At 32.2% G+C, this 22,497-nt stretch overlaps 1 protein-coding gene across 7 annotated transcripts in view; it reads left to right on the forward strand.

The window, feature by feature from the left end:
* Positions 1–22,020, forward strand: part of LOC109546644 (nitric oxide synthase) — a 126,721-nt gene extending 104,701 nt beyond the window's left edge. For 6 of the 7 annotated variants that reach the window (XM_019917681.2, XM_048666335.1, XM_048666337.1 and 3 more), the window contains exons 9-22: positions 4,083–4,177; positions 4,272–4,521; positions 10,135–10,208; positions 12,571–12,726; positions 13,213–13,387; positions 15,306–15,461; positions 18,184–18,418; positions 18,473–18,639; positions 18,698–18,908; positions 19,134–19,221; positions 20,877–20,975; positions 21,050–21,215; positions 21,281–21,472; positions 21,679–22,020. In XM_019917681.2, the coding sequence (XP_019773240.2) occupies positions 4,083–4,177; positions 4,272–4,521; positions 10,135–10,208; positions 12,571–12,726; positions 13,213–13,387; positions 15,306–15,461; positions 18,184–18,418; positions 18,473–18,639; positions 18,698–18,908; positions 19,134–19,221; positions 20,877–20,975; positions 21,050–21,215; positions 21,281–21,472; positions 21,679–21,786 (2,172 nt within the window). In that variant the 3' untranslated portion in view covers positions 21,787–22,020. The remainder of the gene's footprint in view (positions 1–4,082; positions 4,178–4,271; positions 4,522–10,134; positions 10,209–12,570; positions 12,727–13,212; positions 13,388–15,305; positions 15,462–18,183; positions 18,419–18,472; positions 18,640–18,697; positions 18,909–19,133; positions 19,222–20,876; positions 20,976–21,049; positions 21,216–21,280; positions 21,473–21,678) is intronic. The other variant, XM_019917676.2, reaches the window with a different exon arrangement.
* The last annotated feature ends 477 nt before the right edge of the window (positions 22,021–22,497 follow it).

Below are 22,497 nucleotides of genomic sequence, written 5' to 3' on the forward strand. Positions count from 1 at the left end.
GCAGAGCTTTCAAATAGGCAAATTCTTATACCAAACATTCACAGGTAGTTTTCACAAAAAATACCAAAATTGAATATTAAATCGAGTCTTGAAAATCGCCTTTGGTCGTTGGTTGAAATTGCGAGAACTACAAAGTAAAGAAAACATAATAAATTATTGCGCCATATTAAAGTGAAATATTATCTGAAATTTTTTATTTGAAAAAAGGGTAAGCTTAAGCGCTTAACAGACAGTTGAATTTAGTATGCAACGCCTGTTTTTATTCCTGAAAATTAAAAAAAAAATCATCGGGAGTACGGTTTCTTCAAAACAAACTAAACTTTTACATCATTCATTCATTCATCATTTTCCTGCCTCAAAGTCGTCTTATTATTTGAAATGTTAAGCTCACCTAAGCGTTTACTTATCGGTCTTGTGCAATTCCGAATAAATGCGGAAAATATTTCGCGATTGAGGAGACAATAATTCTGGAAATCTCGAATTTGCCACACCAGTGTGTTCTTCTTAAATAAGTGCCAACAAAACACGAACGGCAATATATTGTGTGCCGATGTTGAAAATGGAAGAAATCCTGAAAGCATTTTTATAATCAGATTAGTTTTGAGCAGAACGGTTTCCAGTCCGCGCCAATTGAACAAATTGCGTGTTTTTCTACCCTAACAATTTTTTTCCGTGAAAAAGGTTTTCGTAATGGTAAAACCGTTTGAAGCCTCATTTGTATTTTTATTATTCAAACTTCATCCGTAACAGTTTTATCGATATTAGTATTATGCTCGTAGTAATCGGATCACATTGTAAAGCGATGTTGGAAGAGTATTAATCTTGATTTAAATTCATCCGTCCTATAAATTAGGTTGAAAAATTAATCAAAGCGCTATTTTAAAAATGCAAATTTGTATCCATTTATTATCGCGTAAGTACTGCATCGCAATTTCCAATCACCAATAATTGAAATTATATATTTCCAATAAAGCTGGGCTTTAATATTGACGAAATATGTAGAAATTATAGCAATGCTAAAAATAATTTTTGCTTAATTTGAATATTAACCCGATAACATAAACATGGAAATTTGTTGTAATTACTTTAATGAACTGCAGCAATAATTGCTATATTTAATGATGCATAGGCGCGCCATAGGGCTAAATGTTTTTTAAGCTCGTCTTCAATTTATTCCGTATTCGTCAAGTTAAAGTTGGTTATGTTATTATAAAATACAGCAATTGTTGTAGTTGAAAAAAATTTAATTTGACTACAATTGCTGTTGCTGATCAATGGCATATTTAATATACAATTGATCAACAGATGAAGCTACACTACCCCTCTGAAGTCCCCTAAGTGGCGTTACTTAAAAAGCGGTAAAAGAAGTCTTTTCTACTCAAAATTGATCCAATTATTACGAATTTCCTACAGGATTTTCTCGATTTTACACGTTGACACACAATGTTTGTCGCTCGTGCTTTGTTGGCACATATTTAAGGAGAACGCACTGATGTGGCAAATTCCAGATTTTTAGAAATATTTCCGTCTGATTTCCTGGCATGTATCCACATTTATTCGGAATTTCTTATCGTGGCAATTGCAAAGGAAAGACTAATATTTGGAATAGTGAATCAATTCCTACACGATTGTATAAGGATTGTCTAAAAGCAGAATGCTGTTATTTTTTAAAACTTTTGTAATTTCTGAAATATTCAGTTTCGAGATTATTAAAAACATTATGTCTATATATTAACGTTAAAATAGCTGTGGCGTATTTAATAAATATATTAAATATTGGAGTAATTTTAGAATTGGTATTTCAAGACTTAAATTTTCTTTAGATTAATTAAATTATCAGCCTTTTTATGTGTTTTTTATTACATGTATTCTAATTAGTTACATTAACAGGATGTTAGTTTCGCTCTCAGGTTATTACTTTTATCAAAATGAAACGTAACATCGCAAAATGTACGAGAAATTAATTATGTTGCTCGTGTCTTTCGCAACAACATCATTATTTTTTAATAGCTAATTTAAATATTGACATTTGGAAGCGTCTTTTTAGCTGGACTAATTAAAGAGATTATAAAAAAGCAGCTGTGGAGAGCTTATTAAGTTTATAGATAGACATAACATTTTGTTAATAAATTGTAAGGATTGGTATTTTGTTGTGGATATTAAATACAATAATAATTACTTTTTTATTCTGCATTGTACGGAAACTTATGCTCATTTATTTATTAACCAACACTAATAATTGCTTAAGATATAAATAATATGTGTGAAAAATTAAGTGACAAATATGTGGAATATTATGTGCTACTTTAGAGTATGCCGATTCCAGTGCTTTTTGTTCGAACATCTCCAACAATCAATTGTCTATCACCAGAATGAACGATAGCTGCGCCATCAATTTCTTCGTAATATTGATAGTACGTTGGAAACATGTTGTTGTCAAGCAGCGTCTAACAAGTTTATCACGATTTTGTAACTAATCGAACGTTGAATGTAACCCATAGATTCTTAACTCAAACTCTCACCATTGTAAGGAGAACCCCATCGGATTCTACAAGCATGTCCTTCAAATAAGATGGAACAACATCAGCCTTAAGGAATAAAATATAGAAAATATGGTAATGAATAATAATCAGATCAAAAAATCATATGAAAGAAAAACTTGAAAATGTATTAGTTAAGTAGCCCAGAAATTATTTAATAAATATAAAAAATTTCAGATCGCAACTGATTATCTCAGTAAAATTAATCATTCACTATTCGTGTTAGCTCTTCATGGAATTAACTTCAACAGATTTTTGGGGGAAAATTCTTGGGCGGTTTACTTTCTATTAGACCTCAGATCTCAAGTCCTACGTGTATTTAATTTTAAAATGTTAAGAGCTCGATTTACTTAGTGATAGATTAGTAGTAGAATGAACAAAAATATTTTTTTCTGAAAAGTCCTTGAAGTCCAATTCATCTCAAAGTTCTTCTAAAATGTTCCGAAGAACTTCAGGGGGTTTAGTAAAGGTTTGCATGAAAGTGTCCGTACGGATTCTGTGCTTGTAGGGTGTAAATTGAATGGAAAGCTAAAAATTAAAACCGTTGAATAGGAAAACATACTAAATTCATAACCAACAACTCAATCACCTTTTGGCCCTATTTTTGCCCAATATTGTATGGTCGAAAACCGAGTAATTAACAATCTGACATAATTCTGTAAGTTGGCTAAGTGTACACTTTGTAAGACATTGTCGCATTTTGAAATGCAAAATGTTAGAAAAATCAGGCTAGAAGTTAGGGATTCTATTTTCTGCATAGCTTCAAGTCCCGTTTTCAGATGACGTTGTGATTTAAAACATGTTGTCATACTATAAGGAAAAATACTTAGTAGCATATCACGTTAAACTTTACTAATTTTACAGATTTAACACCAATTCAGTTTCAAACATGCTAACAAAGAATATGAATAGAACTCACTTTCTTAAATCGTCCATTTGCAACATGTTGCCAATTTCAGCTTAAATTTAACATTCATTCATGTATTAAATAATTGTCGAGTTTGTTTGCCTTTATTGCCTGAAGAAAATTCGAAAGATATTAATCAGAAACAAAAATCGAAGCATCTTCGGTAACCTTTCATACAGTGGACGTATCCTACACACGTTATGAGGTGAATATTTCCGATGTCCTGTTTTTATATTCTCCAGCAGGTAATTTCCATAATATCCATCAATACAATACCACAATACAAAATAATTAAACTCAGTAATATTAGCAATTTAGAGGAATTTCTATTAAATCCATAATTTAAATATGTCGGAATCATTACGCACTAATAACAATTAGCTACTATATAAACGAATAACATTAACAGTTTAGTGTCTACACATTGGTAGTTAAACACATGAAACCTGCTTAATTCATCAAACAAATAGGGATTAAAAATATATGCATAAATGGGACTGTGCTTTAAATTATTTAGAACAATGACAGAACAGCAAGCGCAAAGGGTTGTAGAAATCAAAGGTGCACATAAATATTTATTTTTGCCATCCCCCTATTGTGCTGGTATATATGCTAAAACAACGATATCTTTTCAGGACCCAGCTTGGAAGTGCCACATCTGGAAAAAAGGACGTGATTCCGGAAAGAGCAAAAAACCCAGAAGGAAATTCCATTTCAAGCAAATTGCCAGGTACATTTAAACATCAGCTTTGGGCATAGTTTGATTTGCCGCTTGAAATTAATCTCGCATTTGGATACTTAACTGAATTCGATTTGATTTCCAGGGCAGTTAAATTCACTTCAAAACTCTTCGGTAGAGCACTTTCAAGGAGAATCAAAGCCACTGTCCTCTATGCTACAGAAACTGGAAAATCTGAAGGCTATGCCAAAAAATTGGGTGAAATTCTGGGTCATGCTTTCAATGCTCAAGTATATTGTATGGCTGATTACGATATATCCAGTATAGAGCATGAAGCCTTGATACTAGTCGTCACTTCAACTTTTGGAAACGGAGATCCGCCAGAAAATGGAGAGGTCAGTAACAAATTATACTTTTTATGTGGCTTTATTTTTATTTACTTTATTTTTGTTCTCATATCTCAAAATTTAGTTTATAAATGGCTTTCTAAATGAGTAACATCAAACATCTCACTGATGATGAATTGTTCAATTTACATACTAGCCACGATTTCAGTTCCAATAATTTAACTTTAAAAGACGCATACTTAAACAGCCTGTTTTAATAGTTAGAGTGAGTACATTCAGTCCATTCCCTTTTTTTGACTTCAATGCTCTGATCTCCATGAGTAACTCCAACGGTGTTTATATTTCGTTTGTTATAATTTCTATTGCCTATTTTCAAATACTGAATATAATTTTAATTAAATTTAAGCATTATTGAGCGAACTGTATTGTAGCAGTTGTTGCCTGCTGTTTGATCTTGCTACCTGCTACTAATGGAATTATTCCGGTATATTTTTATTAAATTTAATTCAACATAAATTTTATCAAGTCTGATATATAAAATTGTATCAACTGATTCCGTGGCGCAAATAAATTACTGCAAATACGCTGAAAATTAGTTTCTTCGACATCAGATCGACGAGCAAAATGAAAAATTGTAAGAGTACAATTAAGAACAAATGAATAAAATAAACAAAATGAAAACTAGTAAAGGGGTTAATTTCAGTAGTTTCAGTTAGTTTCAATTCAAAGGAAACTTAATATAACGACAGCAGCCATTTACTTATTGCTAGTCTAGGATTTGACTAAGAATCCAAATGTGCAATAAAGACAATATATAATCAACAATTGCGGTGGCAACCGAACTCAACAAGATCAGCAGCAAGCATTCAATTAACAATTGTATGACAATATTTATTAAATTATATAATTAATTAATACACATTATCAAATAACCTGTCAGAAAAATCAGTATGAAACAAGAAATAACAATAGCGAGAAGCATTGGACAAGCTGATAAAATGCAATCACAATAAAAAAGAACCCAAATTGAGCGTAATTGAGCATACGAAAGAGAAAATCTATAGCGAAAGAAGTTACACAAAGAACATGACAATATAAATCAGAATGATCTGAGAGGAAAAAAATTAGCCAACCTAGTAAAATAAGCAAAAATTGAAAATATGTTTGAAGAAACATCAGCTCCAATCATGTATAATTTTCCAATTGCATACTAAAACACAAATTAAGAAGAAGAACGTGCGCAACATACACTTTACATACAAAATGCAAAAAATACAAATTAGGCATTAAAACTAAATCGGAAAAATTAAAGAAATTAAATGACTTCAAGATCGATAAATATAAACTTGGTTTAGATTAGAGAAACTGGTCCGCTTAAGGTCTTATGACTCAGGAAAGTAGCAGGAAGATTCAGAATTTACAAGAAATTTAAAACTCAAACAACAAAATGAAAGGATTAAAAAAATCTGTTTGGATTATTTATCAATTAGAAGCGTTTCAGTGATGGTTAAAATCATAAAACGATGTTCCTGTTACAGCTTATTAAAAAATTACAAAAAACCAAAACAGCAACATTTATTATTGAAAACTTTGGGTCCCGTAGAAGCAAATTTATGGAAAACATAAGGATATATTGCAAAAATCATAGAAACACAAAAACAAGACAATTATTTTTCCCGAAGTTGGAAAGTTTGTTCATTACAAGCTTTTCATAAGCTTACTGGCTGACACGGTGTTTAAAATGAGCATAAGTGTGCAGACTATAGACTTCTATAATGTATTTATTTATTATCAAGATTTAGCACTTTATTATTGTGTTCATGTCGCCGTGAAAGCAGAAGAAAAAACAGACGATATTTTCGAAGCGGGCCGGATCAAGTTCACTACTGGGCAATAATCAAACTATTATAGCATACATTTTATTGGTTATAAAAAATTCTTTGATTAAAAATTTTCCACAAAAAGTAGCAATTAATCCGAATAGGCAATACGCCGACATTCAATGAAATATCATATGATTTGTAGCTTTAGAAGCTTATATATGAACATGTTTATTAATAAGTATCTATGCAATGCAATTCAATAGGCTTTTCACCGATTCAATTCGTAATTTTAGATGCGCTAAAAACAGTAACTAAATAATGAACGCTGAATTGGAATTTCGAGATTAATTTAAAAGTTAAACAACTGGGTTTTCATGGCGAAGCGAAGTTTATTAACGAATATGAAAACAAGGTGGGTAGTTAGAATTGTCTGCAAATTTATTTAATACAGTTACGGTACAACTGAATTGTGGAATAAATTGTTACTGTGGAGCCCAGCCAATTGCACGAGCTCAATGATGTACTTCAACAACAACCAACCAATACCTAAATTAGCGATTACAGTAGGTTCTTATTTCCGCAGTATACCATGTAAATTTTGCGTCCTTTAGTCTCGTAGCTACTTGAACAACTAAATTTTAAGTAGCAAAATATTCTTTTTCCAGGCTTATAAATTTAACTATGTATATAAAAATGCTATAATGCGAATCAGTTTCCTAGCAAAACTTTCACCAGCAAATTTTATAAGAGCACGACAACCCCTAATATTCACATTTATATTTGGATAATTGCTTGCTCTATAAGCGAATTGTTTTAAAATAAAACTTCACATAAACCAAAAAATAAGTAATTTCAGCCATTTTGTTGTGTAACAACTTCTTATATTTTTGGTTTACTATACCTAGTGTAAGCTGAATAAGGTCAACGCCCGATATGTGTTACACCCAGCATATTTTCAGATGCTGCAAACTGATTCGTTTCCACAGAATATTCGTAGAATACATAGATATTCGTAGAATAAATGTATAAATAATCTTTTCCAGATTAAAAAAAAAACAGCCAAATGCGACTTCGAATTTTTACAAATTTTTGTCGTTACCTATCATTTCAGAGATCAGGTTGTTACATATATTCTACTTTCATAAAACTTGATATTTACTATTAAATAGCCGTACTAGACAGCACAAAAAACACCAAATTACCGACCTATTATATTACTTCCAGAGCTGAGTAAAATACTACAAAGTATATTAACATTTTACCAGACCGCATAAAGAACATCACCAGATCCATTTGCAACAGTTGGAAAACAACACACCCACATTTTTACTGTACGAAGTGACATGAGAACAACACATCATATAAACATACTTTATCTGCAATACATACAAACACCACCTATAAGGTCATAGGGACATAAACRAAACTTMCTACATACTACAACATGCTAACGACACCGCCCTGATCGTGCACCATGGAACAAAAACGAGAACTGCACGAAAACTTCTAACGCTAACAGGAAAAASAATGACATGGTTGCATAAGTAACGAAAAAGTTACTTTCCTTAAGAAACTAGAAAATTAAAGATAMGTTTTCAACAATAATAACACACAGAGGGCAGAACAACTACAAAACAAGAAGCGAAGTCYGATCGCCTATTCACCAGCAAGCTAATTGCTTGCAACATACAAAGCCATATGTAATATACAAAGCCATATGTAAACATCTGGTGGATATCGGCCACATACTAACAGCAAACGCTTTCAATGATACTAAACAACAAAAGATATTGCAGTAATGTTAATAACGAGAATAATACATACTAAAAATCCACTACACAACCCTACAAAAACTTCTTTTTGTATGATCGAACATGACAATGACCATACCGAAACAGCCTTTCTCTAAATACGAGCCAAACGGAATGACAACTGCTATAACTGGACCATAATAAATCCGCTTTGTCCTACAAGACATAGCATGTATGTAATTAGTACGGCTTATTCAAGTGCTTGCTTACTATCTAGAATTCAAGGAAAAGAAAACTACTGATAACGAATTGCAAGCCGGAGAAACACGATCCGTTTCAAGGCAAATATTTAACGACCCTCTTAAGCCTTCAAAATTTATTTGATAATTTTCATTTCCTGGCAGGTAAATGCAATTAGAAATTAGACTCCTGGAGTCGTTCAAATTTGCATTTAAACTACCTTGGGCCTGGATATCCACATATCTAATTATATGCGTTGCATCTGCATGTGCGCATTTACCTAGCTTGATTTAAAGTTATGATTAAGTCGTAGAAATGGGCGTTTTGGGAGATCTTAAATTGATGTTTTAATTGATTTGATTTAATATATTTTTAAGCGCAATTATACTTTAAGTGCATGGTGAGAAAAGGAGTAAAACTTTGCATATTTGTCAAGTCTGACCGTCACTTTACTTTAGTTAATTGACCTTACGGTTCAATATTGAGAATAGCAAACAACTAATTATTTTAAACAAGAAAAGAAAAATATTTTTTTCTAAAATAAACAAAAAACCTTGCAAAATGGTTTTTTTACTTCGAAAAGAACTCTTAAACTTAAGTCCAACATATTTTGAAAGTAGCTAGCAAACAATCGCTTAAGCTGCTACACTGTTTAATTATTAATTGTCTTTCCAGCATTTACTTTCTTTCCTACATTTATTTTAAACATTCTTAAAGTGAATAAGTTTTATCTTTCACTGATGTGTATTTTATGCACTATTATTATTATTATTAAGGAAATGTGATTTTTCTTGTTTCGCAAAAAAATATTTATTATCACTGTTTTTTAGCAGAAGTTTTGAACTAATTAACATATCTAAAAATTAATTATTAAGAATTTCCAGAATACACTAACGTGCTTGCCTAATTTAGTTTTCCCTAATGCCAGTCCGATGGAAAACTTTAAAATATAAAATAATATAATATATAACAATTAAATAATTTTATCAAACGTGATAAACCGATCACAGTAAACGTTGGCCTCAAATATTCTAAAATAAAATGGTTTTTTTCTTTTGGCATGTACGTACAGACAGAGTACCAATAATTAATTATACCAAACATACTTCTAATCGTTTATGGAGGCGTTTAAAATTAAAAAATGGGTAGCAAGTTTCAAGTTAGTATCCATTAAATTCCATTCTCATTTGATATATTAATTGTTCATTTGTAAAAAAGTTTTAGCCGATTTTGCTTTTGCTGAAAACGATTTATTTCGCCGTTCTAGTTACTGTGATAACATTAGAAAATGAATGCTGAAAGTATATGCGAAACTACATGGGAGTAGACACAATTAGGCTAATTTTGAATTTGCCGGTTAACGCCATATAATGAACTAAGAAAATAAAATGGCTAACTATTGAGAATTCTCCTGCAAAAAAATAACGTTTTCCTAGTGACCAACTGATCCCTATGCGGTTTCGAGCTAGTTTAGTTACGACAGCTAAGCATTAAGGGAATAAACTAAATAGATAAATATAAAATATGGAAAAAATCTAAAAAATTGAATGAATCATAAAAAAGTGTTTTTAAACATGCTTTTTATATTCTAAGTGGGAATACAAATTTCCGGCTTATCTGACAATGTATACACTGAGATAAAAGTTGACTCATTTAGAAATGCCAACCTTACAGAAAGTCTTGAAGATTCTACAAACCAGAAACATTAGTTGGCGTGTGGCCATTTACCATAATATAATTATAATACCATTTTACAATTTTAACCATTTTATAATTATTATTTAATGATGATACTGTTATGATTAGCTTATACTAAAATGAATGATAAATCAAATGTTTATTTTCAGGAATTTGCAAACAATTTGTATACATTGAAGATCAGCGAGAATGGTGTAATGAATGGCGATCCGGAAAGGCTCAGGTAACAACTTGACAATTTTAATTAAACTCAGGATGGGGAACGGGATAAGAGAGGATCTCGGCTCTTCTGCTTTTTCCATTATTAATATAAAAGGCCGCTTTAACTAATTGGAATACTAATATAGAATCCTTCGTTACTTTCATGTCAAGAACATATAAAATAATCATAATATAATAAATAACAATTAGTCATTATTTTTAGAAACACACTTTTGGGATATTTAACCTATATTATACATTTATACGTCTCAAGCATTAAGTTTCAATATGAAGTAGTACTTAGGTACTTGTAATAATGGAAAAAAAGGCTTACATGATATTGTGAACCTGTTAAAGTTAAATTGTTCTGTGTCTTGTATTTGTGATTTCGAGATTTGTAGCTAGTTGCCCTAAAAATAGTAGTCAGTAATTACCAATAAGTTGAATTGGTTATTGACAAGTTTTGCGATAATAACGAAACTCACTTAACAAAAATGAAATTATGTATCAAGAATAGGATTTGCAATGTTCAAATATTTGAAAGATTAATTCAATGCCTCCCGAGCATTTGTAATATCGTCATCTGAATAAGAATGAGAAGGAGAAAGGACGAACCATCAACAAAAAGACCACACAATACATGAACAATTTTTGAAAAATATTTTGTTAAATACCAAAAAACGACAGGCCATGTCGCCAACAACTAGAGCTCTAATAACGGTAACAATAGTAATACTAAAACACAATATAATTTAATTGAAATTAATCTGGAATAGGATACTGTCAGATTAAAATCAATCTGGAATGTTGATACCAAAAAAATGTTTCCAGTTCGAAATTAAAAAATATGGTTTCTATACATCAAAAGAAAAATATGCATGCATTACCATTATATAAAATGCTTACAAGCAACGTAATAGGTAAAGCGGAATGGCTTGTGAGTATGGAGGTAATCCTATGGTTCAAAACACAAAATAATTAATACAGATCTAACGAGCAAACTTGACAGGCGGATTACAATGCCACCAGGATATGGGAAACCTTTGTTTCCACTAAAAATTATAATTTAGGAGACGAAAAAAACTCAGAATAAATGTAAAATAAAATATTACATAATATTTAACCAAGAGCCAAACTGGGCAGTCAAGTTTTTGAACCCTTAAATGTTAACAACATTTTTTCCTACATAATATGTTACTTAATGTATAGTATTCATAGAGAGTATTATATTAATTAATAGAGCCCCATGAAAAATTGTCCTTTCATATATACGTTTGATTAATTTTAATGTGTATTTGAAATGTTTGATTTGACTTATTTTCATTAAAGTGATGAGCTAAAGAAAAAAATATTTTAAATGACAAACTTCAGTTCCTTACAATACTCTAGAATATTCCGATTCTAAATGAACTGTAGACCATAGACTGAAGTTTTTATTACTTTTGCAAGGTTATTGCGCAAATTGGCAAATTATTTTATAATATTCACCAAATGTATTGAAAAAATAACACTCAATTAACTTGTGAGAGTTAACACAAGCTATTACACAAGAAAATATTCTTTGTTTACTTATAAACTTGTCACAAGCGATTTCACTTTAGGAGAATAGAAATACTAGAAGTTCTAAAGTTCGTAAACTTATCTGAATCTACATAATGTAAATTAGTGAAAGGATTCAATTTTGTTCCTTGATATCGTTTTGAGGATTACTAGAACGTTGAAGTAAGTTGCTTTAACAGCGCAACATGTGTATTAAAAAAACAACAGAAATTGGCAAATCTTGATAATGGAAAATAAATATATTTGTGATAATAATAATTAAAAGCTCGAGACCCCAAGATCCATAAATTGAAGGGCATATTGGAAAAACGTGACAAGCCACAAATCATTTTATTGGGAAAATGAGTTTTAAAGTATCAATGTATAATGCATATTTTATCATTTTTTCACATTTTTTTTTAAATATGGTGGTAACTTACCATAGTTTCCAGGCGCGTGTCGAGACAGTTACAAATACTATAATTAAGATTTTGTAAAAGTAGGAAATTGAATGATGTTAAACGATTTTAGAAATAGTCGGGAGAAACGAGATAAAAGTTCTACTGTTACATGAATATTTTTATATCAACATATATAAAACATGGTTAATTAAGTGAATAAGTTTTTGCTGCAAATTGAACAAATTATTTTATCAACAATGGAAGTCTACCGATACCAGATGGGAACATGGACCCTCAAATAATGTAAATAAAAATATTGAAAAGTGTATTGATTCAGGAATCTTAATAATACGGATATAAAATGAAATTTTTATCATCTTTCACTACTTTTCACTACTAACCATTATCTGCTCTAGCATATATCCTAATAAATTATTTTAACAGCATGGCTACCTCAAAATCATTTATCAAGGCTAATAGTCAAAGTGAGCTTGGTTCGGTCACTCGACGACTCAATCGACTAGATTCCCTTCGAGGTGGTTCCTCATCTGTTAGCGAACCACTACTGGAAGACACTTTCGGACCTCTCAGTAACGTGAGGTATTTTCTGGCAATTTCAGTAAAGCACTTCCGTAGAGTAGATGTGCACAATACCTATTACTTAATATTTAGCAGACGTTTTCTCTAGATCGCTAAGAAATGATTTATGTAGTACTCTGAAAAGTGATCTATTTGTTTCAGTGTTTTTAGGCTGCTTTCGTTTGATGGCAGCATGCATATATTTGATTTATTATTTGGGTATACGGATGCGGTAGGAATATTTTAATATATATATTATATAATTGCATTTTGCTGTTAGTCCACATATTGAGTTGCAGTACTTTGAAGAAAGTTTTCGCACTGATTTTCGAGAAAAATTAATAATCGTCGATTTTTTCAAACTAAATCGGATATATATTTTGCATGCTGGATCATATCCCAAGTACTTGCTTACATTTATTTTCCTGCTTGTACCTGATTTATGGGCACCCTAATATTTTACGACATCTGGCGCTAACTAAAAGTTTTTGACCATCCCTTTTACAGGTTTGCCGTTTTTGCGTTGGGGTCCAGTGCTTATCCGAATTTTTGCGCTTTTGGAAAATACGTTGATAATCTTCTGGGGGAGCTTGGTGGTGAACGATTACTGAAATTGGCCTCGGGAGACGAAATGTGTGGACAGGAGCAGGCATTCATGAAATGGGCACCACAAGTATTTAAGGTAAGAAATTGGAAAAAATTTAAATTCGATATCTAATCAATAAATGAAAACGACTTATACATACACTTCTTATTTATAACAAAAAATATGAACCACTCCAAAAACTACTGTATCCAAAAAACGATCAGTCCAATGGAATCAAATGCGAAACATTAACAATTAGCTCGTTTATCCTGTTTTGTATGGGCATGAAGAATATACAGTTTAGAATTCTTCGTTTCTCAATTGGTCAGTCAGAAACGAGTGCGAAACTATAAAACTTAATTCATTTAAATTATAATTTAAGTACCTACTACTGTAACAAACGTATAAATTGTGACTTTAAAATATGTGCTAAGGAGCTTCTACTGATGGAGACATGACTAAAATTGAGATAATATGATTTATGATTCTAACCTATTAATTATACACATTTCAATTCTATTCTGGGCAGAGAATATTTAACATGAACATAAACCAAATATTGGTGGTTTTCCTAAGAATGACGATGTAGCATAGTTTGGGAAAAGAACACTTTTATTTAAGGGATTTTGATCGCCACCAGAAAAATACAGCCTAGTAGATCGTTCAAAACTGAAGCTTCTTTAGCACGCATTGTTTGTTAATGAAGTCATGTTATATATTTTCTACAAAACTTCCCTAATGAAATTACGGTCAACTTCATATCAGACAGCTTGTATACTGAAGAATGGAAGTATGACACATTTTTACGCGACAGTTGAAATTGCCCAAAAAGCTTCATCAATTTATCCAGTTCTCAAAGTAAGCAACGTTATTTGTCAAACTGTTTATAAAAGTAGCGATCATTTACAAGAACTACGACAGTTATGGTAAAACAATTGGGTCTAAGTGCCTGGAAAATGATTGAACGGCATAAGTTATGGCGTTAAGCTTTCTCACAAAATAATTTTACTTAGATCTGCAATATGCTAAGTAACTCGACATGTGCGTACACTATTCCTCGGTCGTATTAGATTTCCAGAAAATGTTGAGATGAGGATTGTCCTCATAATTTAAAGTACATTTTAAACACTCATGATTCTTATTTTGTTAATATACAATTTTTTATAATGAAGTTATAACTATATTATTTGTGTTACAAATACCTTTTTAAACCTTGACCATTTTAAAATATGATTAACGTTATTCTCAAGTAGTTCACGTTTATTCTACTCTAACTCCCGAAGTTCTTCTAATTAATTCAGTATAAATTTTTTGTGTCTGGTTCTTTCCAATTGCATTTTGAATTAGAAACATATCTCGTGATTAGGTCTTTTGTTATTAGAAAATACTACTTTCACTTTCAAATTCAATGGGTTTAATAATTGAAAAGGTTTTATCAGGGACAGTTTTGGTTTCGAAACATACATCAATCGTTAGTCGCATATCACAAACATGGATATTAATGCCCATTATCTCTTGACAGATCTTAGAAAGAATCCTTGTTGGCAAGTGTATGTTATTCTTCAAAATTTAGTATCATGAAGCCGTTTTACATTAAAATGCCATGTTTCACTCTCAATAACGTTTTTCGTTTACGTTCAATAACGTTGACTTAATTTCTGCACAAAGCTGGCAGGATTCAATTGTATATTAAATATATTAATATTGATTATTTTATAGATTAAATAATAATTCTTTTAGATATTGTTGTACTTCGTTTGTCTATTAACTGTTGCAGTTACTACCTACTATTATWTTTTTTTCCTTAATATCAGCTTATCTAGCAAAAAGTGAATTARAGTTTGTAATATTTAGATAATTTATATTTATAGCATCTGTCTCATTTTAATTTATATTTGCAATGGAATTTAGGCTTTCAAGTGTGCAATCAACTTTTCTTAATGGTAGTCATTTGCTAAGCACATAACGTCCATAGTACTTCTCTTCGTCAAAATAAATTAATGTGAATTTTCAGCTCGCATGTGATGCATTTTGCTTGGATGATGACGAGGCCTTTTTGGAAGCGACCTTTTCATTGCAGAGTGAGTCTCTGACCCATCAAAATGTTCGACTCGTGGAAGCAAAGAACGATGACACAGCAGAAGCCTTATCAAAATGCCATAATAAAAAAGTAAGTTGTCTATCAGTATATGTGAAATTGCATTATGTAATGCATTACTAATTTTAAATAACGTTTAAATTTTTAAATGCTTTAAAAGCGGTTTTAAGTGTGGTAATCAAAATTTCAAAATTATCACTAGCCCCTAAAGTGATTAAGTGTAAATCTTTGAATATTCCGCATGAAAAAATCTGAATTCGTCCTAAGTTTCTGTTCAAAGTGAAATGACCAGGAAGGAAGAAGGCAGCTATCACTAAAAACCTAAGGGAAACGAATGAAAATTTAAGGTTTTTAAATAAATCTGTTTCTAGACGCAAAAAAACCTTCACAGGAAATTGCATTTTTGTAAATAAACTCCAGACTATCAATTTCAATTCCACAATAACCAGAGAAATACAATCAAATCCTCCGCAGGCATTGTGTCCAAATCAGCCACTTTGGTCATGAAACACAAAGATATTAAGAACAATTCCGAACTGATTAAAAATGCCCTGAAAACCACCGTTGATCCATCTGGCATTGGAATAGGCGTTTCGATTGGAAGCTATATTAAAATGGAAGAGTAATTATAAATTGTGGGAATAAACAAAGAACCAACCATCTGCATCTGGAAATTCAACATAAATTGTGTGAAACTCTCCAAACCGAAAACCTTTAGCAACCGAACAAAAGTAGTTGAAATTCACCGGAGGGACACACTGGAACCGATGAAACATCATCAATGTTAGGAAGCAAATAACCTACACACATCTGCAGATTTGAAAATGTTGCGAAGAACCAACATAACAAACCATAAATTAAATAGTATTTTTGACGTTAATAAAATGTCGCATTATTCCATAATAAAAACTTATTTGTGAATTTAGGATAATATGATCTTAAAGATCTTATTATCATATTATATGAAAACATGAGAATTTCGAGAACATTAATCTAACTAGTGGAATTCCGTATTATAATTTATGGAACCTGTACTTAAAATCGCTTTTTCATTGAAAAAATATTTTCTTTATTAAGTAAAACGTATACGAATGGCTTCTGTGTCCGATCGTTTTAAACAAATGGAGTAAATATGAAAAGAGCAACTTGATTATTATTTGATTAGTATTTGAGCGTACAGAAGGATATTGGTTAGAAGTAGATATGTTTTATATTTCTTATATAGTAGAGCCTTTATTTTTACATAAATGAGGTAAATTTCAGAACTATTGTGCCTTTCCGGTGGTTGTGATAATTTAGTTGCAACTGGTCATGCAATAAGCCAGTCTTACGAAAGCTAAATTTCTGCCGCTGTATCTTGGGAAATGTACTTATTTACAATGTACACTTGCCTAAATCAGCGAATTTTCCTAACCGTATACAAATACAAAGTTTAGTTTCAGTTTCTTATCTCCATTACTAAGCCAATGTTGCTAACAGAGTTTCATGTAGCTCAAAGTCGTCATCGTGTTTCCTTATTTAACTACTCTGTCAATTCTATATGGAAATAAAAGTTTGCAGGTTTGTAAAGAAGGTAGAACCAATTTTAATGTTGCTAATGTTAATTGAACATATTTTTGAATTTAATGCATTTATTCTAATTCTTTTATAGCTTTTTTGCGCTCAATATTCTTCAGAGTCATTTTTTCAACGATCAAACTAATTGTAGACATAGAAAAAAATCGTTAGCTCTACCAAGTGAATTACGAACGTGTTTCTCTCTACTCTACTGCATATAAACTTTGCAATATTTTAAACACTTACATAAACACAAATATTCAGCAGTTTCGGAACTTTCTGTTTGGCGATTCTGTTCGGATTTTCTGTTGATTGACTCGACTAATTCAATATAATTCAGTAGCATTAAAATTCAACTGAGGAACTGCAATAGAGTACAGACAGACCCGTTCATGCAGCTCACTTAAATAAAAGAATTTAGAAAAACATTAGTATTAAAGTATTAAAGTAGCTATACTTCTACAGAAGCCTTCCAAAGAAGCGCAGTAAATTTGGAAAATCAAAAGGCAAATTTTATGAGTTGTTTGGAACCTATTCGTTCTAAGCAGTAAGGTTTTACTTGCAAATAACTATTTCGTTACTTTTTTTGTTTCGAATCGTGTTTATTTTCCTTTGTTTCTTCTCTATCTTTATCATTTTCTGGAAGTTTACTTCGATAGTGAGGTGCAATTCATATTAAAAGTTTAAACAATTTCTGCGTTGGTATTTATGATTTGTTGGGCAATTTTTTTATGGCAAAGGCCAATAAATTGTAGAGTTGTGTGGAATACCCTTGTAACACTATAAACATAATATGTAATCTATGGGTAACACCCTCACTTTTGGCCCTTAACTATGAGTAAATCAGAACTCGTATTGCGTACTGTTGAGGCAAGTATCTTATGCGTGTGTCGATCTACCAAACATGCAAAAATATTTTATTTCTTGAACTTACCTTCACATAACTCTGAATATTCTAAATTTATTTTGGCAAATAAATATTCTTAATATGTGAAATCCAACGTGTCTCATTTATAATCAGAGAACCGAACATTTTATATACAAAAGAGGTAAATAATCTTGAATTACTAGCGGAAAAGTAGTAATAATTTGACTAAGCCATGGCAGTATTTTACATATCAGCCGGTGCAACTCAAAATGTTTGCTGAATGAATACGGTAACATACTTTTTGTAGCATAAAAACACATACCCAAATTCTATAAAATCAGCAGTAAATTAAAATAATTTGCCTTTTAGGTAGTCTCAACACCTCTGTTAAAGCGAAAAAACTTGCTAAACAACCAATCGCCCAAAGCCACTTTACTTCTTCAACTGAACAATACCTTGATTTACAAACCTGGAGATCACGTGGGAGTATTTCCAATGAATAGAAAGGAACTTGTTGATGTGATACTCAGCCGAGTAAAAGGTGTAGCTGATGTAGATCAATCCATGGAGTTACAGACACTCAAAGAAACACATACCTCAAACGGTAAGTCTGTATGGAAAATAGGTTCTGTTCTCTATTTTCTCTGTACATTTACAGGAGTGGTAAAAAATTGGAAACCCCATGACCGTTTGCCAGCCTGTTCGCTGCGGGATTTGTTCACACGTTATTTGGATATCACAACACCTCCATCACCCAACCTCCTTCAGCACTTTGCTAGTATTGCATCTGATGACGATCAGAAGAAACTAAACTTATTGGCTTCAGTAAGTAATTTTATTTATAGCTGGATCTGTTATTTAAAATATTTATTTCCAATTCTAGGATTCTTCAGCCTATGAAGACTGGAGGCACTGGAATTTCCCCAACCTGGCAGAGGTTCTAGAAGAATTTCCTTCAGTTAATCCATACGCGCCACTTTTGGTCGCTCAATTGAGTCTACTACAGCCACGATTTTACTCGATATCTTCAAGTCCGTTACTTCATTCTAATGAGATTCATTTGACTGTGGCCGTCGTTGTATACAATACCCAAGGTAAATTCTCTTGAAATAATAAGAATTGAAAACTTAATAAATCATGCAGAATCACGCCTATCTTACACGGATATACTTTGTAAAGTAATCGCGCTTGACATGGTGGAAAGTACTGCTGAAAATTGTTCCAAAGTACAGACAAATGGCATAAGGACTATTTAGTATCGATTTGCTGAACTTGAATGACGGTTAATAGGAAGACTATAGTGTATATTTATATTCCAGGCGGAGAAGGTCCTCCTCACTACGGTGTATGCTCGAACTATATGCAAGATATTGAAGTTGGAGAGGACGTGTATCTATTTGTGAGAAGGTAAATAGATAAGTTTAATATTAAACTAACATTTCATTGATTGGAAAATTTCATTAAGGTGTTGTTCAACTAGGGTGTTAAAATCTTAATTTCGTCTTAATCGAAGTGAAAGTAAACTTAGATATTTTCTAATTTGCTGAAATAATTATACGCGTGTTAGAAAAAATACGCTTTTTTCTCTTTTATAAATATTTATAAATGGAACAATTTTTCATTCTATTTTTACAAAACGTAACATTATGACACAAAAGCTATTTTTATATTTCCATACGGAATGACGCACTTACACACATAGATAATTGAGGATTTTCATGCATATAGCTGCTCAATTTTTATATGTTTCTCTAAAAGAACTCTAAAGGAATTTATTCTTCTTCTTGGAGTGCGGTGCCTGGGTTCAGACGTTCACTATCATAATGTTAACCATTCTCTGGAATCTATCTCTCTATGCTGCTATGATGAACAGATCTTCCACTTGTAGATCTGTCCAGTTCCCAATGTTGCTCATCCTGGATGGTTTCCATCGACCAATCCAACTCTTTCCTTCTACCTTGCCCTAAATTATGAGTCGAAGCAAGTGATATTTTGGACCTCTGATAATATGACCAAGGTACTCGGTATTTCTCCATTTGATGGTCGCCGCCTCAATCATTCTAAGCACGTACTCATCGGGCGTCTGTTTAATCCAAGGTATCTTCCGGATTCGTCGGTAACACCACAATTCAAAGGCCTCAAGTTTATTAATGGTGGCAGCTTTCAGCGTCCACGTCTCGCAGGCGTAGAGCAATGTTGGCCATTTTAAGCTCTTTTTTTGGAGTTGCATGGAGATAATTCTCCCTGGCTAGTGTCCCCTCGCATTCCGCCAGCTACCAAGATATTTGAAGTGATCAACCACCTTCCCATCTAGAAGCAGTCGTCCCGTGTCAGCGTCCATCTGGTTTTGTTGATGTTAATTTTTAATCCTCTTCAATGACTTGATTCATTTACTATGTCAGCAATAGCCTGGAGATCGGTCAGACTTTCAGCCAGGATGGCGGTATCGTCGACATATCTAATGTTATTTATGGTTTCTCTTCCGATTCCTATACTCTCCGTTCGGCCATCCATCGCCTCCCGAAATATTTGCGCAGAATATACATTGAACAGTGCAGGCGACAAAACACATCCCGGACGTACCGACTTCTGGTTTAATTGGAATTTTACTAGAAGAGGCATCTAGATCTACCCTAGCGGTAGTTACTTGATAATAGTATAGTTATTTCAGTAGCCTAAGATCGTAATTGTCCAGTTCTATAGATTCCATATATTCAAGCAGCAGATCATGTGGGACCCGATCAAAAGCCTTCTCAAAGTCTCTAAAGCATACTTAAGCGTTCTTTCGGAATTCACCGCACTTTTGGAGAATAACCCGCATACAGAACAAGTTCTAGTTCCCAGTCCATTCAGAAATTCAAACAGTTCTTCTGTGAGCGTGTGATCAAGCTTAGTAGCTTAGTATTATATATTTGGTTGAAAAATGTAGAAGGATATGATGCTTTTCTTATCCAACAATTTATGTAATTCGGCAGGGACCGAATCAGGCCCAGGTGCCTTATTTTTAGCTTGACGACTTTCCGACCATTAAATTTACGTAAATACATAAAACTGTATTTCAGCGCTCCCAACTTCTACCTACCAAACGACATGACCAAACCGATCATCCTGGTTGGGCCTGGAACCGGGATAGCGCCGTTCAGATCTTTCTGGCAACAAAGGTAAGCAAAGTTGCATATTTAGGCTTTCTTAAGTTCTCGAGGCATCCTGCTCTAACTTTAAATGCTTGTTACAGATACGCTCAACTCAGAGCTAAAAACCAGATAGGCAAAATCTGGCTATTCTTCGGCTGTCGAACTAAGGAAATGGATCTTTACAGAGAGGAAAAAGAGGAAATGAGTGACGCTAATGTTCTAGACAGAGTATTTCTAGCATTATCAAGGGAAAAACACTTGAAGAAAGTTAGTCACTTACTCACAAACACCATACAAAATGATTTTATTTGGAACATTTGGGTTTATTTTAGACATACGTCCAAGATCTTGCTTTAGAAGAAGCAGCAGAAATCTACAAGTTGTTGGTTATTCAGGAGGGTCACTTTTACGTATGTGGTGACTGCACCATGGCCGAGCATGTATATCAAACTTTAAAAAAAATCATCCAAAAGTATGGTGGCATGAATGAGCATGAAGTTCAATCGTTCCTTTTATCCTTAAGGGTAAGTAAAATATATAAACAAATATCTATCTATATCCACACCCCATGGAAAAAGTATTTTCTAATATTCCACAGCAAGGAACAAGCCAGTCAAATAAAAAAAGTCGGTCAAAGTGCTGAATTTTAGTTAATAACGCTACATTCGTACGCATTAATAATCCAAAAGACTGTGACAGTTTTAAGAACAGTTCTCTATATTCATTGCAGGATCAGAATAGGTATCATGAAGACATATTTGGAATAACCCTAAGAACTGCTGAAATCCACAGCAAATCAAGAGAATCTGCCAGAATACGAATGGCCTCCGAACCCTAACAGCCCATGAATAGAACTTTAACAAGAATAGCTTCAGTTTAATAACATTAATAACATATGTTAGGTAGTTTTTTCTACTTTTAACTTTTTATCATCTTGCACTTTTACGAATAAGCAAGACACCTTTTGTGGTATTTGAAATTGCACAGGAATAAATATTTCCATTTTCTCCATAGTAGTGTATAAGATGTTCTTGTTCCATTAAATTGGTGATAAATACATATATATACCAGATTTACCAGTCTTATCAAAAATATTGCGTTGAGCTGTGTGTGTTTGGAAATGCGTCTTTTACAAACATTATAATTATTAAGGCCTTAAAATGAATCAAAATGTTTTCTTCATATAAATTAAAATCAACTAACTAAATGTATTCTTCAACTTTCTAGTGTAAATAATATATAACGATATTCTACCTAATGTTTCAACCGTCTTCAAACTTACGAACCAATTAAATAATGTACTTACGTGACATTATATTCGATATATCTATATACGATAAAAAATTTATTTTATAAGGACAAGAGTTAATTGGCTTTTTGTAAATTTGATTTGTTTTTATTTGTGTAAATTTCCAGCATGCTACTTTTACAGTTTATATATTATTTATTGTAACGTTTTACATTAGCTTGTAGTATTTGTTAATTTCCTAATATAGATTTTATGGAGACAGGGCTAAGTTGAAATATTGTAATTCGACAATTAACTAAT

The sequence above is a fragment of the Dendroctonus ponderosae genome, unplaced genomic scaffold, assembly GCF_020466585.1.
Source record: "Dendroctonus ponderosae isolate FM_Combo_2020 unplaced genomic scaffold, Dpon_F_20191213v2 Dpon_F_20191213_5, whole genome shotgun sequence".
NCBI classification, from domain to species: Eukaryota; Metazoa; Arthropoda; class Insecta; order Coleoptera; family Curculionidae; genus Dendroctonus; species Dendroctonus ponderosae.